Source organism: Biomphalaria glabrata, chromosome 6 (assembly GCF_947242115.1).
Source record: "Biomphalaria glabrata chromosome 6, xgBioGlab47.1, whole genome shotgun sequence".
NCBI lineage: Eukaryota > Metazoa > Mollusca > Gastropoda > Planorbidae > Biomphalaria > Biomphalaria glabrata.
In genome coordinates, this window is record NC_074716.1 from 43507021 (window position 1) to 43522906 (window position 15886).

The 15886-nt window shown below is 31.5% G+C and overlaps 2 protein-coding genes across 12 annotated transcripts in view; one reads left to right on the forward strand and one right to left on the reverse strand.

Moving 5' to 3' along the window:
* The window catches only part of LOC106057498 (dual specificity protein phosphatase 14-like), a 27313-nt gene extending 23050 nt beyond the window's left edge, over positions 1 to 4263 (forward strand). For all 10 annotated transcript variants that reach the window (XM_013214702.2, XM_013214704.2, XM_013214708.2 and 7 more), the window contains exon 3: positions 191 to 4263. In XM_013214702.2, the coding sequence (XP_013070156.1) occupies positions 191 to 508 (318 nt within the window). In that variant the 3' untranslated portion in view covers positions 509 to 4263. The remainder of the gene's footprint in view (positions 1 to 190) is intronic.
* Positions 3193 to 14741, reverse strand: LOC106057565 (uncharacterized protein C6orf118-like). Of its 2 annotated transcripts, XM_013214814.2 has the most exons (11): positions 14143 to 14741; positions 13166 to 13419; positions 12165 to 12298; positions 11354 to 11479; positions 10423 to 10607; positions 9713 to 9771; positions 9358 to 9381; positions 8283 to 8359; positions 7593 to 7706; positions 6443 to 6558; positions 3193 to 5784 (listed from the first exon to the last, which is right to left on the reverse strand). In XM_013214814.2, exons 1-11 carry the CDS (start codon positions 14490 to 14492, stop codon positions 5670 to 5672), a joined length of 1554 nt encoding a protein of 517 aa, XP_013070268.2. In that variant the 5' UTR covers positions 14493 to 14741; the 3' UTR covers positions 3193 to 5669. The 2 variants fall into 2 exon arrangements, with proteins under 2 accessions (XP_013070268.2, XP_013070269.2); XM_013214815.2 differs by lacking the exon at positions 9358 to 9381.
* Positions 14742 to 15886: the final 1145 nt, after the last annotated feature.

Below are 15886 nucleotides of genomic sequence, written 5' to 3' on the forward strand. Positions count from 1 at the left end.
CAATGCAATATTTAAAAAAATAACTAATTATGTACTCAATTTCAGTCTTTGTGTTATTTCCCCCCCCCCCCTTTTTCTCCCTTTTTTAGGAGGGGAGGGGGTAGGGAAGGAAAATAGCTAATTATTAATAAATGTAAATAAATTATTATTTATTGAATGTGGTTAGTAAATATAAGACAATTTATTTCAGGTTGACAGAAAAGGAGGAAAAACTCTAGTCCATTGTGTTGCTGGTGTCAGCCGCTCCGCATCGATCTGCATTGCATATCTGATGAAATATCATCGCCTGACCCTAGAACAGGCATACCGTCATGTCAAAAGGCGGCGCTCTGTCATACACCCTAATGTTGGCTTCTGGAGACAGCTCATTGACTATGAGCGCCGCCTGTTTGGACGTACCACTGTCAAAATGGTTGAGTCGTCTATAGGGTGGATCCCAGATGTCTACTACCAGGAAACTAAAAGTATGATGTGGTTTCCGACAAGTTCTCCTCGGTTTGGTTACTGATAATAGTTTACAGTTAGGCCCAATTGAATCTTTTTTGTTTATACTTTGTGTTGCTAAGATAAACCAAAATGTTGGATTTATCCTTGATTTTTATACCTGGCTTCAAACTGTCATTTATTAAAGTAGAAAAAAAGATTGGTCATTCAAATCATGACATTTGCCGAAAAAATTTTAAAATATGCCTAGATGTTTTGTCGGTTATTGGTTGTAATTAGCCAAAGACACCATTGACAATGACTTAGTTTATTAGTAAAATTTTCTCTAATTAACATGAACATTTAGATAACTTTACAAATAACAGAATATAGCTATACAATTTACTTTTTTTTTTGGAGGTCTGTAAATTACATGGTAAGCTAATTATTTTTTCAGCAAATTTTAAAGTAAGCAGTAGAGGAAAGAGATGATTGCAATAATATGAGTGGATGAGAAAAAGGTTTGACTCGGAGATGATGTCATAGCTTAGTGGATGGCAAAGACAGATTATAAAAAAAGATATTGTTGGTTGGCAAGGACAGGCTGTACCGGTATTATGAAGATGCCATATATTATTGGATGGTAAGGACGGAATGGTGTAACTATATGATACTTGACTTAATGTTTTTAACAGACAACATATTACATGTCGAATGCTTTAGTAATCTATTGAATTTTGATATATAAAAAAATGAAAACTAAAAATAAATTATTATTGGACATAAGTCTCAACCTATGACTTTGTGAACATTATTTTTCTATATAACAAAGCGAGGCTTTTAAATTTTATTTTCAGATTTTTATATTTAAATGTGACATGAAAAAAAAAAGTGTATTTATAGAATGTGTCTCAATCTCATGTAATATGGAAAGCCTTGTTTTACAGTTCAAAATATTTTATTTTATCCCTACCATAGATCATACTTACTTGTGAAAAAATTTTTTTTTAAATTATTAGGTGAATGCATCTCTAGGCCTTACCTTTTATGTTGTTAAATTAAGAGATATTATTTCAGAATAATATTTTTGTAAGGTTCATACAATTAAACCTTCATCTGTTTTGTAAAAATAAAATTGTAATCATGAATCAGACTGAATGTTCGGAATGTTTTTTTTTTAATTGTGATAAAAATAAATATTTCCATTATTTTTCTACAAATATTTAATACCACTTTTTAAAAACATTAGCTGGCTATATAATATAATTCTTTCAAATTTTTTTTTTCGGAAGTCCACTTGTTTAAATTTTTTTTTAAAGTGTAGAAATTTACATTATATATCTTGACAAAATATGCTGCTTTGTCATTCCATTACAGACTTATCATTTAACAGATGTAGATTATTATGATGACAGTTATAACTGTTGCAGTATTACTTCCTAAACAAGTTCTGTTAACAGCATTATTTTATTAGTACATTTCAGTAGATATAAAGTGATACATAATTATTTAAGATTGTATCTCTACTGGATTGAACCTGGTATTATGCTGTGAGATATATTGCTAAATATGTCTATAGCCTTAAGACCCAATTTTGATACTATGATATTTATAGCAAATCTGGCAACATAACTGTGAAGAAATGCATTTTTGCTTGAAATGAATGAAGATTTGAACAGTCCATGTTGTCTTTGCAAAACTCTGTTACTTGTAATACCATATTATATTATTTATATTAAGTTGAAATAGTCAACAGCCTTAGTCACTATTTATTTTTACCAGGTGTTATAGTAAGTACTGTATATACTGTCGTGACTCAATTCCTATGTTTGTTGTTTTTTTTGTATAAATGTGTGATTAAAGAATAATTATTGAATTCAATTTATTTCTTATCAAAACTTTTAGAATAAAATTTACTGTGATATTTTGTTCAAATTATTTTGTTTTCTGACAGTGTGAATTTTTTAAAACTCTGAATCTTGAAATGCTTTCAAACTCAGCAGTCATAATGTAATATTTATGTTTTATATATATTCGAAAAAAATAATTATTTATTGTTGTCTTGTATATATAAAAACAATTCTTATACATCTAGGACAAATACTATCTGGTAAGGAAGAGAATATGGCTTCTGGAGCATTATACATTGAAAAAAAAACCCAGCCAAATGGGCATTGATAACAATGAATGGGTACTATCATACTCACCACCGCTGTTCAGTTATGAGGCTGCCAATGCTGATATTGCGAAGTATCACGCACCTCCATGGCTGGGTCTTTTGTTTGTCTTTGGAAGAAACCTTTGGCTCCAATATGTATTTTAAGCCTAAGTATAGAATAGTTTTTGAGGGGGATTGTGAGAGGGGTGCTTGACCATGGGTAGCAATGCAGGGCTAGATAACAGTACATGGATGGTCAAGTCAGATATTAGACTAGAACCTGGTCACTGACAGGTGATAGGGCTTGATAGGAGATTCCAGTCTTCCTCTGGGCTTGACTGTTTCACCATATTTTCTTCACCTTCTCCTCTCAATAACCTTGGTACCTTAATCCTGCTATTATATGTTCCATGTCATGTTTATTCACCTCCATGTTATTGGTAGGCCTTTATCTCCAGCATAGCAAGTCCAGGCTGTGATGAAGAGATCTATGTGAGTGATAGAGGAGTCTGGGTAATAGGATCTCATTGTGATACGTACATGTTGACTTGTTATTATTTTTTCATAATGTTTATTATTAGCTTTAATCTTAAGTATAGCATAGATGTATCTTTCTTTGTTTTTTTTTTTTTTTTTGAATTCAATTCACTTAAGTTAAAGTAAAGTTGACTAGAGAAGAAACCAATTCTGAACCAGTTTTGTCTGGTGATTGTAACTCTTTTATTACCAAAAAACTAAATCCAGGTTTCTCTTGAGTTCTTTTGTTAGGTGGCATCATGTTTTGTTACAAAAGACTAATACTGGCATTTTATATTCCTTATTTATAAAACACTTGATTTTTTTTTTTGGTTTTTATCTGCTCAGAATCATTAATTAAAGCTTTAAAGTGAAGTTAAGAAATGTTTATGTGCAGAAAAGAAAAAAAAGATATCCTTAGCATAATGAATGGTCATATTGAATTAAGCACTGGATGACCCTTCAAGACAATATAAAATAATATTTTATCATAACTCTATGCATTTTATGGTTGAATCACTGAAAATATTTTGTTTCTAGATAATGTTCTCACTATTGCCACACCTTTTTTTTCCATCTATGTCTAGAAATATTATTTTTTTAAATAAGGATAAATTAAAGTTTGAAGTTGTTTTAATTGATAGAAAAGCTTTTGTCACTAGAATAAATGTGATCACATCATTGCAATTACACCTAATTTGTTGATTTATTTAGTTAATTGACAGTGATCTCGAATTCCAGTTCTGGAAATCTAATTAATTTTCAGTCAGCAAATTATAAATCAGAAATGAAATGGGTGTTGATCTGAACACTTCCTGTTTTCACTTCTGCTATTGATTTGACATCAAGTTAAGTCTTAGTCACTTTGCACAAAAACTATTTTTTTTCTTAGAATCTCTTACAAAACAATATTTACAAATTTTTTATTTTTTTTTTAAATTAGTAATGCTTAATTATTTCATAATATTGTTATATAATAAATGTCATCAGATCTCTATCAAAGGTGAAAAATAGTTTCAATTTGACATTTTGAATTCACTTGTAACATAGACATTTTAAGTGAAATGAATTTATATTTGTTACAAACTCTGCAAACTATGAGAATTAAAGACAATAACTGTGATGTTTTGATATCAGATTATTTTCATTAAAAGTTCAAAATTTCATTTATTTTGTTATTTTCTTTGTCAATTCAGTTTTGAGTGGAGTGACCAATAGATTTGAACTATTTCCATACAATAGTGTATTATTCAAGACTAATAATAAATTTAAATGTTTTACTGGAATATGATATTAAAATATTTATTTATTTATTAAAAAAAAACACCTAAAGTTTTGATTATTAATTGGGTAGGTTTCACCAAGTACTTAAATATTTTTTTTCCTTTATATACACAAAAAGAGTGGAGTGAGACGTCTTTCATTATTTCATTAAAAAGTTGGTCTGTTCAAGCTTTTTTTTAAATCTTATTTCTCATCTTTGAAAAAAAACAAGGTTACAAAGACAGTTTGTGTGGAAACACAAACTCAAAATCGGCCCCCGAAGTGGTCCACCCAGGCAGGTATCAAAATTTTCAGAAAGAACATCAGAATTAAATTCTTTCAAAGACAAATGACAGAGAAGAATGGAGACAGAAGGTTGACAGATCTTGTGTGGTGCCCCAGCGGTCCAGAAGAATAAAGGATAGGTGAATGTGACATTGAATGCGAACCTGCCCTAACTGATGTCTTATAATGAATATCTAATTGTTTTGTAAAAAATCAATCCCTTATTCAAATCTTTAAAAAAAAAAATGCTTTAGTTAGGTGTTCAATGGCTGTAGAGCAGCACTGCAGTTCATGCGATAATATGGAAAATTACTTATTAATTGTTGTTTTAAATTATGTCCAACTTATATGCATACTAAATAGATTTTTTTCTCTTAAAAAAAAAGTAAACATTATTTTTGTAAATGTAGTAGTTAGTAGGACAGAACTAACATAAGTAGCAATACAAATGTAAAAAAAAATATTTTTTTAACAAAAAGTCTAAAACCATTTGCATAAATTTGTTAAAAATATGGTAAATTGCCATCACCGCTACTAAAGAGCCGCAAGTGTTTGTTACTATTAATAGTGAATAGTTGTAAAAATGGTGTATTTTTATAAAAAAACTGCTTGCATAAGTGATTTAAAAAATTAGATTATTCGCTTTTTGAAAAGAAAAAAGTAGCTGTTGCATCAGAACTTTAAATGGACTAAAATATTATGATGTCAGATTTTCAATATCATTTCTAGTTTACGAGATCTAAATGGGACAGACAGATGAACAGACATTTCACATCTTTTACCCTTTCGGGGGCCGCTAAAAAACTGTAATAAGATCATGATAAAATAGCCCAAGCTCAATAATTCAATGGCACAGATCTCTAGTGTATCTTGAAAACAAACACAAATGTATTAACATTGTTGTAAACAACATTTTCTATTTACAAAAATACACATTTTTGTACAATTAAATTTTTCCATTGACATTACAATAAAGCAGAATAGGCAATTCTGGTCATCTATTTTACCTTGTGCTTTCAGCATGTTAAGAAATGTACCAGTTCCATTTGCTTTCTTCATCAAAATCTTCTTCATTCTTTTCTTTACTTTGCTGGGAGCCAAACATGTCTCTGACAGAGTTGACTCTGTGCCAAATTCTCCTATAAAACAAAATGATCAAATCACTAATCACTAGTGCAAGAAAGAGGTGGAAGTAAAGAGGCAATGACTTTAAAATTAAACTAAGTCTTAAACTTTATCATAAGTGAGAAGACTTAAATTATTTATAGAGCGCACAAGAAAAAAAAAAGTTAACACACCTTGCTACAGTGTAGGAAAAAAAAAGATTTTGAGTTATTCATTCAATTTCTACTATTTGCTTACAATCTCTTAGTGGGGATCAGGTTGGGTGGAAGTCTGGAAATTCCCAAAAACTGGCAGCCTAGTTGATAGTGTGGTGCTACTAGCCTGGAAGTCATGAGTTTGATCTTCATTATGGTAATTTTGTTTTTTCAATATTGATCAATCCGATCAGATCTGGTCCAGTTTTATTTGAAGTAGGAAAGTAGGGAATGATTTCATAATTATTTTTTAATATTACTTATATTGTATGTTTAAAGCTTTAATTTTTTTAGCACCCTGGATGAAGCTATAGCTGAGTAATAGTAGGATAGTCAAGGGGGACAAAAACTTGATATAAAAACATGAAAAGCTGTGATTTTCCTGTTTCCCTTGATGGCAGTATTTTTTTTTAACCAGTTTTAAAAAATATGAATATGTTTACTTAGAGTAACTATGAACCTTCTAGTCAACTCTTACCTGGCATCTTTTTCACTTGTGTCTGCCTCAACAATTGCATCTTTCAATTCAGTTTCCATTTCCGCAATACTTCTTTCAAAATATTCATTTTGTTTTAACAGCTTTTGTACTTCTCCCTGCAGAAAATAATGAAGACATCAATACCATTTATCAAATAGTAATAATATAAGAATTTAAAATTAATTATAATAATAATAAGACTTGTCTTTGAGCCCATAGATTAATGAGTTCCTCTTTCAGACCTTGTGATCTATAGGGCAGATGATGTTAAGGTCATCTGATTCTGTGGCCCATAGTTAACGAGCAGGGTGTGGCCAGCACAATGACCAACACCTTTACTTTCCCCAACTAAAGTCAGATACCCATTAGAGTTGGGTGGACTCAGGTGTGTCCTAAACATCCCAAAATTCAAAATCCCAGTCTTCACAGAGATTCGAACCCAGGACACCAGGTTCGGAAGCCAAGCGCTTAACCACTCAGCCACCATGCCCCTAAAGATTAATGAGGAGTGAAGTATTTTACCTGGCTAGGCAGCCCTGGCAGCTACCTACATTTTGCCACATCCAGCAAAGACATAACCATTGTACGCCAGAGGTCAATTTAGATTTTTTTTTTTTGCCATCTAAAAATAATAAAATAATATCTAGAATTCAAGAGCTGAAAAGTGTGTGGTGAGGGATTGATCCATTGGAGGATGATAAATAAAAGTTAAAAAGGTCATTGTAATTTTAAAAAAAGGGCTAAAAAGTGTGAAAGGGGGATTCCAGTTGAAAAGCAACATTAAGTATTTTAAATATTTCTGTATTGAATTAAGAAGCCAATGAAAAGTCAGATATTGTATGTAGGAGTAACTCCCATATTATGGAAGGGAGGAGGTAGAAGTAAAAGTGATACTAGAATTCATGGTCCAAACGTTTGTGTGTTGTGGAGGGGGGGTGGATTATAAAGTGGGTCATTCCATTTCAAGTATAAGTCTAGGTCGGAGAACATTATATAGGAAGAGCAAATGGGAAAAATAGGTGATTCCAGAGAGAGAGAAGAGAGAAAAAAAGAGAGCAGGCTGTGGTTTGTATGGGCTCAATTGAGAATGAGTTCCAAACTTTTGCTCCATGTACTAAAAAGGCCTCAGATATAATGTAATTAGACTTACCTCAGTTTCTTTAATACATTGTTCAAGATGGGTACAGACAGAGACTGGAACAAAGTCATCTCTGGTTTGAACATACAAGGCATTCAGCTCATCCTGCTTTTCCAAAATCAGTGCCTGAACAATAATGACACCATATGCAAAAATAAGTTTATTATCTATTGAACTTGAAGATTCATCTTGAATTTTATTTATAATGTAGTAAAAACTGTATAATAATATTTAGAAAAAATACCAACACAGAGCTAGACAGGCCTTAGAATGGAATCCCAGGGCACAAGACATAGAGAAAGACCAAAAAGAACATGTGTACTAGAAGAAGCCAAGAGGACAGGAAAGAGCTGGGAAGCCATTGAAAAACAAGCAAGAGACCATGGCAAGTTGAATATTTTTACTGAGGCCCTATGTTCCATGAGGAACACAAAGAAAAGATGATAATATGAATTAAATTTAATTTCACAGAATATTAAAAGCTGCTTGGTTGTGGAGTATGCATGCTGGAATGTCATTCTGTCTTCTCAATGGTCCTGATTCAAACCCTGTCTGCTGCCATTCCCCCGTCATCCTGCAGGAGGTTTGGACTAGGAAGAAGATTATCCTTAACTCTGAAGGAACATCTGAAACATTAACACAACAACAAGCTTTTTGTTTTCAGATCTACAACAATCTAAAAAGTTGAGATTATATTCTTACCTTCATATTTTCTAGTTCAAATGATAGTTCAATGGGTAATTCCTTTCTACTGTAGCCAACTGGTGGAGTTCTTTTGACTGGAAGTAAAAAATATATATTTTTAAAATTAGCATTCAGAAAAGAAAATATTTTTTAAAAAGGAAGGGGGTGCTTTGTATCTACTTTACTAAATTCATGCTGGAAATTTAGAGTGAATACCCAATTAGAGGCCTTAAGGGAGTCTACATTATAAAAGATTCTCTAGTATGTTGTCATAAAAAAAAAATTGCTATCATGACAGTATTACGTTACTTTGCTAAGACGTTACTTTGCTAAGACTTAATTAAATTGAAAAATGACTACAAGATGTAATTTAAAAGAAATTTAGACTAAAATGTCTTATGTTACTGTAAAATATAACTGAGCCAATTACACAAAGACATATTGAAGATTAATCTGGGAATGTAAAAAGAAAAAAGGCATAAATCCTGAAGAACTATGCAGCATAATATAAACCAGCCCTAGTAAATAAATGTTGATTCTTGATATTACAAACAGTATTGGGGGAAAAAAGTTAAAAACTTATTATGTTTGTGTTGCTGAGCTTTTTAAATCAAAGTACAGAATTATAATTGATATTTTATATATATATATATATATATGGCCATGCTGATTCGATAATGAGCTTATAACAAAATGAGAAAGTATATATTTTTTTTATTGTCAGGTTGGAAAACAAGGCTGGTATCCCAAAGTTTAAAAGGTTAAGATATTGTAATAGGTTTAACCCACTTACCCTAAAGAGAATGGCCCAGCAATAGCATGTTTAAAAGCTAGCAACTAAAATGTATGTCAGATACTTTGCATATTTGTATTTTGTGAATGAAATTTTCAGATACAAAAAAAATGACTTTGCAAAGAAGTAGCAAACATTCAGCTTTGAGTGAATAGATCCAAAGTCATAATGTCTGTTATACTTTATATAAATACAAAGGCCTATAAATAAATAAGCATGAAAAAAAAAGGTTTAAAAGAAAAATAATTTCTAAAAAGCTATATCAAAGAAAGAAATAAAATATTCTATTTTAATACAAACCTTGCAAAGATTGTGGTTTTCTGGCTGAAAATTCAGTATTTTTTAATTTATCAAAGACAGTATATTTTTTGGTTTATAACAAATTAATAGCATAATTAAAGAGATTTGTATTTATTTAGTTGTTGCTTTTTTCAAGCATACTGCCAAATTACTATTGGAAATAAATTATGGATATTTCATAATGCAGAGAAAATTAAAACTAATAATAATCTTTATTTTTTAAACTTGGTATCTTTATGATTTACAAATTTGACTTAAACATATAGCTTTCTGCAAAATGTAAATATGCACTGATGACTTAAAATGATAGCAGGGGCCTTTTGACAAAATGAAATAAAGTTTAACACAATTTTACCTGGTACTTCAGGTGTTGTATTCAAGTAATGCTGTTGAGATTTAACCTCTTCATGTAATCTGTCAAAAATATTTCAATTAGTCATGCAAAAAACATACATTCTATGTTTTTAATTTAATAAAGCATTCTTGTTAAATTACAAGAGCAATTTAAAGGCAAACTAAAGCACATAAAGTGCACCTCATTATCATTATGTAGTCTTTTTCTACAATTTCATGAAAATATCTGGTCATTAAAATAGTTTTCACATTAAATAAATTAACCAACTTTGTGAACGTACAATGTCGAGGCTTCACCAAAAGACAAACACCAAGAAAAAAAGATAGAGAAACACCTAGAAAAAGATAGACAGATAAAAGAAACACCAGGAAAAATCTGGATAAATTAAATGAATACAAAGAAAAGTATAGATAAATGAATGGTAACACTTCAAGAAGAATGTTGTAACTAAGGCCTAACATCCAGCAAGAGACTGTCTGCAACATTTCCATATGATACTTTCCCAGTAGGTGTAGAAACTGATCTAATTATTAAGCCTTATAGAAATGAGTAAAACAAACATATTTAGAAAGTTAGAACTGAAGAACATGCCAGGAGGATTGTTGGTTTTTTTTTGGTGGTCAAAACAATACAGACACAATCACTAAAGATAACTAGATTCTTTGTGATCAAACAAGAAGAAAAAAGTACTTCTGTTAATTAATACAAACCTTTGATTCAGCTTCAACAAGTTCCTTGTCTTCTCCTCCAATGCTGTCAAATACTTAGATGCAAAAAACATTTCTCCAGGCTGTGAGACGCCAGAAGCTGTCATATTGAAGATTTGATCTCTTAACATGTCATCCTGAAGACTTTGGCTGTTTAGCAATGTGGCAATGTAGCTATCATATTTTTCCTAATGTTGACAATTAAAAGAAATTGAAACTAGGTAAAGCCATCAAGAATCAAAAGAAATTAAAGCTGACTAGATTTTGGGTTTTGATATTCATTTTAAAAAGACCAAAACCAGTGGCAATTTTAAGCATTAATGCTGAATCCATTTATTTTATAAGTTTTTAATGTAGGACCCCAAATGATTTTGAAAGTACTATTTAGCACTTAAATTTTTATGGTCTTATTATTCCTGGTGTTTCTATGTGAAATTTTTCTTCACCTGCCTGGTTGCCTGATCATGTATGTGGTATGCGCTCTGAACTGTTATCCCAGGTTTGAACACTGCTCATCACCATGACCTGTCATTCCCCAGGAGGTTTTGGCTAGGATTAAAATCTTCATTTATGAAAGAACACCTGAAACTTACACATCAAGTCTAATGAAAAGGATCATGGAATATTGTGTCATTAAAAAGTCTTGCAATTATATAAATCGTGTTGTTTTTTATAACCCAAAAATGTGTGCATAAGTCATAATGATCCGGAATAATAAATTTCAAAATGAAGAAAAAACTCTATTGTCTGAAACCAGGGCCAGCAACCCTTGGAAGAAGACAGAAGTCAAACAGAAATTTTTATGATTTTAATCCTTTCAAAAGAAATTTAAGGAATGACTTTTATCTATAAGAGTTGGGAAAGAATTTCAAGTTCTTAATTTTATTCAAGTATTAAAAAAAAGCACATTTTACAACACACAGATGTGGTTTACCTTAATAGAATGTAGCACCTTGTTGAAGGTTGGAGACTCATTGATGATATCTTCAAAAACTGAACTAAAGACTTGTAACTTCAGTAAATTATGACTGGAATCTACTGAGCTTAGTGCTGCCAACTCCTAGAGAGTGAAAATAGCCATAACAAGCTTTAAAGGAAAAATGCATGTAAGCTAAAACGTAATAGTAATGTTTTCATTCTTCCCCCCCCCCCTTAATCACACAGCAACTTAATGGAGAAACTCTTATTGTTAAGCAACTAACTTTATTAATAAACTATAAGTCTCAATATAGATTCTAGGTCTACATATATATATATATTATATATATTATATACATATGTTACTCATTCAGATAAGAACAACCAGACCCTCAATAAGCCATAATGTTATCAACAATGCTATTACTATGTCTATCATTAATGCCCCTACCCTTTACAAGTCAATAAGGTCAAACATTATAAACATACCTGTATGTGTGTCCCCCATACTGTTGCATAGAACACATACAAATGTGTTCCATGTTTGAGCAGAATATAATATTGGCCACACATTGGGTCATTATATTTCTGGTATTTGGTCTCTTCTTAGAGCATAGATAAAAGTGGGTTGATTAATTTTATCTGACCTACCATATTTTATTTCCAGGAGTGGGCTCCATGATTACATATTAATGAAATAAGAAATGTGTCTTTTGAGTTAGAAATATCACACATAAACAGAAGAGCCCAATATTGAGCCAGACAGAGAGGCACAAAGATATTTCTCACATGATAAAAACTATAAATAAATAGACAAATTTGTTTACTTTTTCCAATTTTTTCTCATGATGCCGTGATGCTCTCTCACCGGAGAGAATCTTTTTTTCAGACATGTCCTTCTTTTTAAGCACAACTGTTTCAAATGCTTTCAGTTTTTTGTATTGATCAGTTTTTGTGATTCCTGAAAATACAATTAGAATTAGAACACTATTTCTCTTAGAGACCTCAACTTATGGCATACATGAATTTTGATATACGAAATAGTTCTCCTTTTAGGACTTTGCAGCTAATGAGGCAGAAAATGTAAATTTCATTTAGTTCCTGGCCACTGGTTAATGAGTGTGTCATAATACCAGCACAATGACCAATAGTCTTTGCTTTCCCCAATGCCAGGTAGCCATTAAAGTTGGATGAACTTAGAAGCCTCCTAAAAATCCTGGATGTTCAAAATTTTACATAGATTCTAACTCAAAACCCTTTTTGTGACTAAACATTTTTCTGCCATTCAGAAATGAAAATGATTACATCATAACCCAAACTTCATGTATTCAGGTTTTTAACCAAGAGCAATTGAGATCTAAGTCCAAAGCATATGACACAACCTGTCATTCCTTTGATTCAGAAGCCGATTCTTACCACTTGGCCTCTACACTTCACTAAACTAGATATGAAATGTAACTATTTATATCAAACTAGAGAACGAAGTTCTTTAATTAGAATGGTAGAAAGAAGTAGAATTTTTGGAAATGAACCTAGCAGGCTAATCATTTATACTATTTTTTAGGATTCTAATAGTATCTCATCACTCCAGTTGATATATTTGGGGAGTTAGTTCAATCCCTTGTCACTAAAATCTTCATTTGTATTCAGAAATAGATAAAACAAACACACCAAATTATATATTTTTATGTATCAAATTTTGTTTTACCAATAAGCATATGTACATATCAGTTATATCTGATTGAAGAAAAAGTAAATTTGGGTAATAATGGACCAACTAGCACAATTAATAAAGTGTCGGCTACATGACGCTAAAAAAAACCTTTACCTCTGTTATACATTTCCACTACAGAGTGACTGAATGCATCTGTGTCAGACAAACTATCTTCTTTTGGTGACATTTCAGTCTTTTTACTTTTTATCGAATTTAGCTTAAGAGCTTGAGAGATGGGAATCTGAATCTCTTGAAGTGGAAGCTCTTCTATCAAAGTCCCATCATCCAATTGAGAGTACAGAGATTGTGGAGACTTAGATCTGATTTCCCTCGATTCATTTAAATTGTCATCTAATACTGGGATGAGTCTGTATGGATGAGAATGCAAAGTTATTCAATAAAATCATAAAAGTTCAATTCTTATAAGAACAAAAGACAATAACAATTTCTCCCTTAATGTACTATGAAAAATATAATATGATATAATAAGAGATTGTTAGCTCTTCTTAGAGTACTGTGATAGGGAAACATTCCATAGTTAAAGCTGTTGATATACATAAAGAGATATTAAGATTTCAAAGAAAAGGACAGAGTGATGTTTTAAAAGGTAAAAACCTATTACTTAAAAGTGAAGAATACATTATATCCTATGCATCTGGTAGGCTAGATAAAAATTAGTGTAGCTAGGGTGGGGGGAGGAGGGGAAAGAATTTGAATACCCCCCCAGGCCCGACTTGAAAGGGGCCCCCTAACGAGTTTTTTTTTTACATTAAAAATTAAATGTTATGCAAAATGCAGGGGCCCCCCAAAGAGTTCGAATCCCTCGGGCACCCAAACAATGGGAAATTTCTAGCTACACCTTTGTCAAGTGGTATGCGAAGAGGACTGTTTGGATAGTCTCAATGACTCAAATCTGCAGCTTAAATTCACATCCAGGCCGCTGCCCACCCTCATTGTCCTGTGGAAGGTTTGGGCTAGGAAGAAACTATCTTCGAATCTGAAGAAACATTCAAAGCATATGGTTAATATAACATGTAAAACATACGAACATTATTTTTTAAAAATTCAATACTATTATGCCTTATACTGACCTATAACGAACATCCTGATTGTTAGAAAATTTGTATTTAGACAAAGGAGGTATGACACCAGATGTTCCTACTGTGAAGTCTAACAGAGCATCTACTTCTGAAGTAGTTTTTTCCTTTGGCAAACCTGTGACACCTGTGAGTCTAGATTTGTTCTTAGTTTTAGATTTAGCATTTTGCTGAATGACATGAGAAGAAGCCCAGGATTTGCGATTGGCAAGTAGAGGTGCTTGTAAAAGGCGAGTTTCATTAAGGTGCCCTTTAGTGAAATCACTGATGTCTTTCTTTTGCTTTTCTTCCACATCATTTAACAATGTTTTTAGGTGATGCCCAATGACAAATTTAAAAGCCATTTTAACATTTATTTATAATAATTTATTCATTTAATAAATTAGATCTCTTATGACTATTACTATTACTAGTAGATCTATAACAAAAAGGAAAGAAAGTTCGTAGCCAAATTTTTGAAAAGCAATAACTGTTTCGAAAAAAATCTCTTAATATACTTTTTTAGAATTTGAATGAGTTTTTTCTTGCATTTCTATTTCGTCGGGCTCTTAAGGCAAGCCCATAAAAAGAAATGGACGCCATCTTGAGTCTTAATAATGTTCCTATAGTTACGTAGAAGATTTCTAGATTAAGGGGAAGTAATAAATTAAAAATAAATAAAATCTTTTTATTATATTTTATTAATGATACACCAAAAAGCTAGCAATTTATATTTTTTCTGCCATGTATGAAAATTTCTTATGCTCTCTCTGTAATTAGGCTACTATAAACTTCTATTCAAACCCTTAATTATTAGGTTCATTGATGAACCCACATAATACTATTTGCTTTCAAAATACCCATGACCTAGATAAACTCTATCTAGGAAAAAGACGTATGAATAATCTTTCACAAGAACAATCTTTCACAAGAACGTGGCAAATAACTTCATTGTGGTAATATATATAGGCCTACATGTCCAGCATAGCTTTGGACACTCTAGGAATATATGCACAACTATTTCCTCTGACACCTTGTAGTAACTGCATCAGCAAAGCCGTCAGTTTTGATTAGGTGAAATACACTTCATTGAAGTCTCTATTTTTTGTGTGCTTTGAAGCCAAAAGAAAAGCCCTTGCTAAGACAAGCACAGAAGATGAAAAGAAAACTTAAATAGTAAGACCCCCGGCAGACAACAGCCTTGCCTGCATTAGATATAACAAAATATGTAGTCACATCTGGGTTTGCATTGTCATGTGAAATACTGCATTCATCCTTAATCTTCAGAATTGAAGACATTGCCATAATAATTATTAGGGTCTCTGCAATTTAATTAAGATTTACTATATTTTGTTCTAATTGGCCCATACTATGTAACTTCAGCTCATTTAGAAAATGAATGTATATGCTTATATAGCCATTCAATGCAAAGCAGTTTGATTTGTATATTCTTTCGGTGATCTGTTTGCAACAGTAACTTGCTAATATGGTTTCCTAAAATATTTGTTTTGATTCCAATAATAACAATATATCCCTAATATTTGATACTAAAAGCTGTATCTAGTTCCTGGGTTCTAAAAGAAGCCAGGTAAGTTTTTTGTTTTTTTTTTTAATTAAGATTGATTTTTCCATAGAGAAAAATATTGAACTTTCTGTGTTTAAAAAAAAACAACAACTTAATTTCTCTTATTTTGATGAAATAGTTTCAAGCTTGTATGAAAGTCAACTATATTTGCTAGGATGTGTGGTGGCTGAATGG

Excerpts from the sequence above, each read along its gene's own strand:
- LOC106057565 (XM_013214814.2), bottom strand. The coding sequence starts at position 14,492 with ATGGCTTTTAAATTTGTCATTGGGCATCACCTAAAAACATTGTTAAAT. Across the intron at positions 10,608-11,353 it reads AGGTGCTACATTCTATTAAG|GAAAAATATGATAGCTACAT; the intron begins GTAAACCACATC and ends TGTCAACATTAG. Across the intron at positions 7,707-8,282 it reads TTGAACTAGAAAATATGAAG|GCACTGATTTTGGAAAAGCA; the intron begins GTAAGAATATAA and ends ATTATTGTTCAG.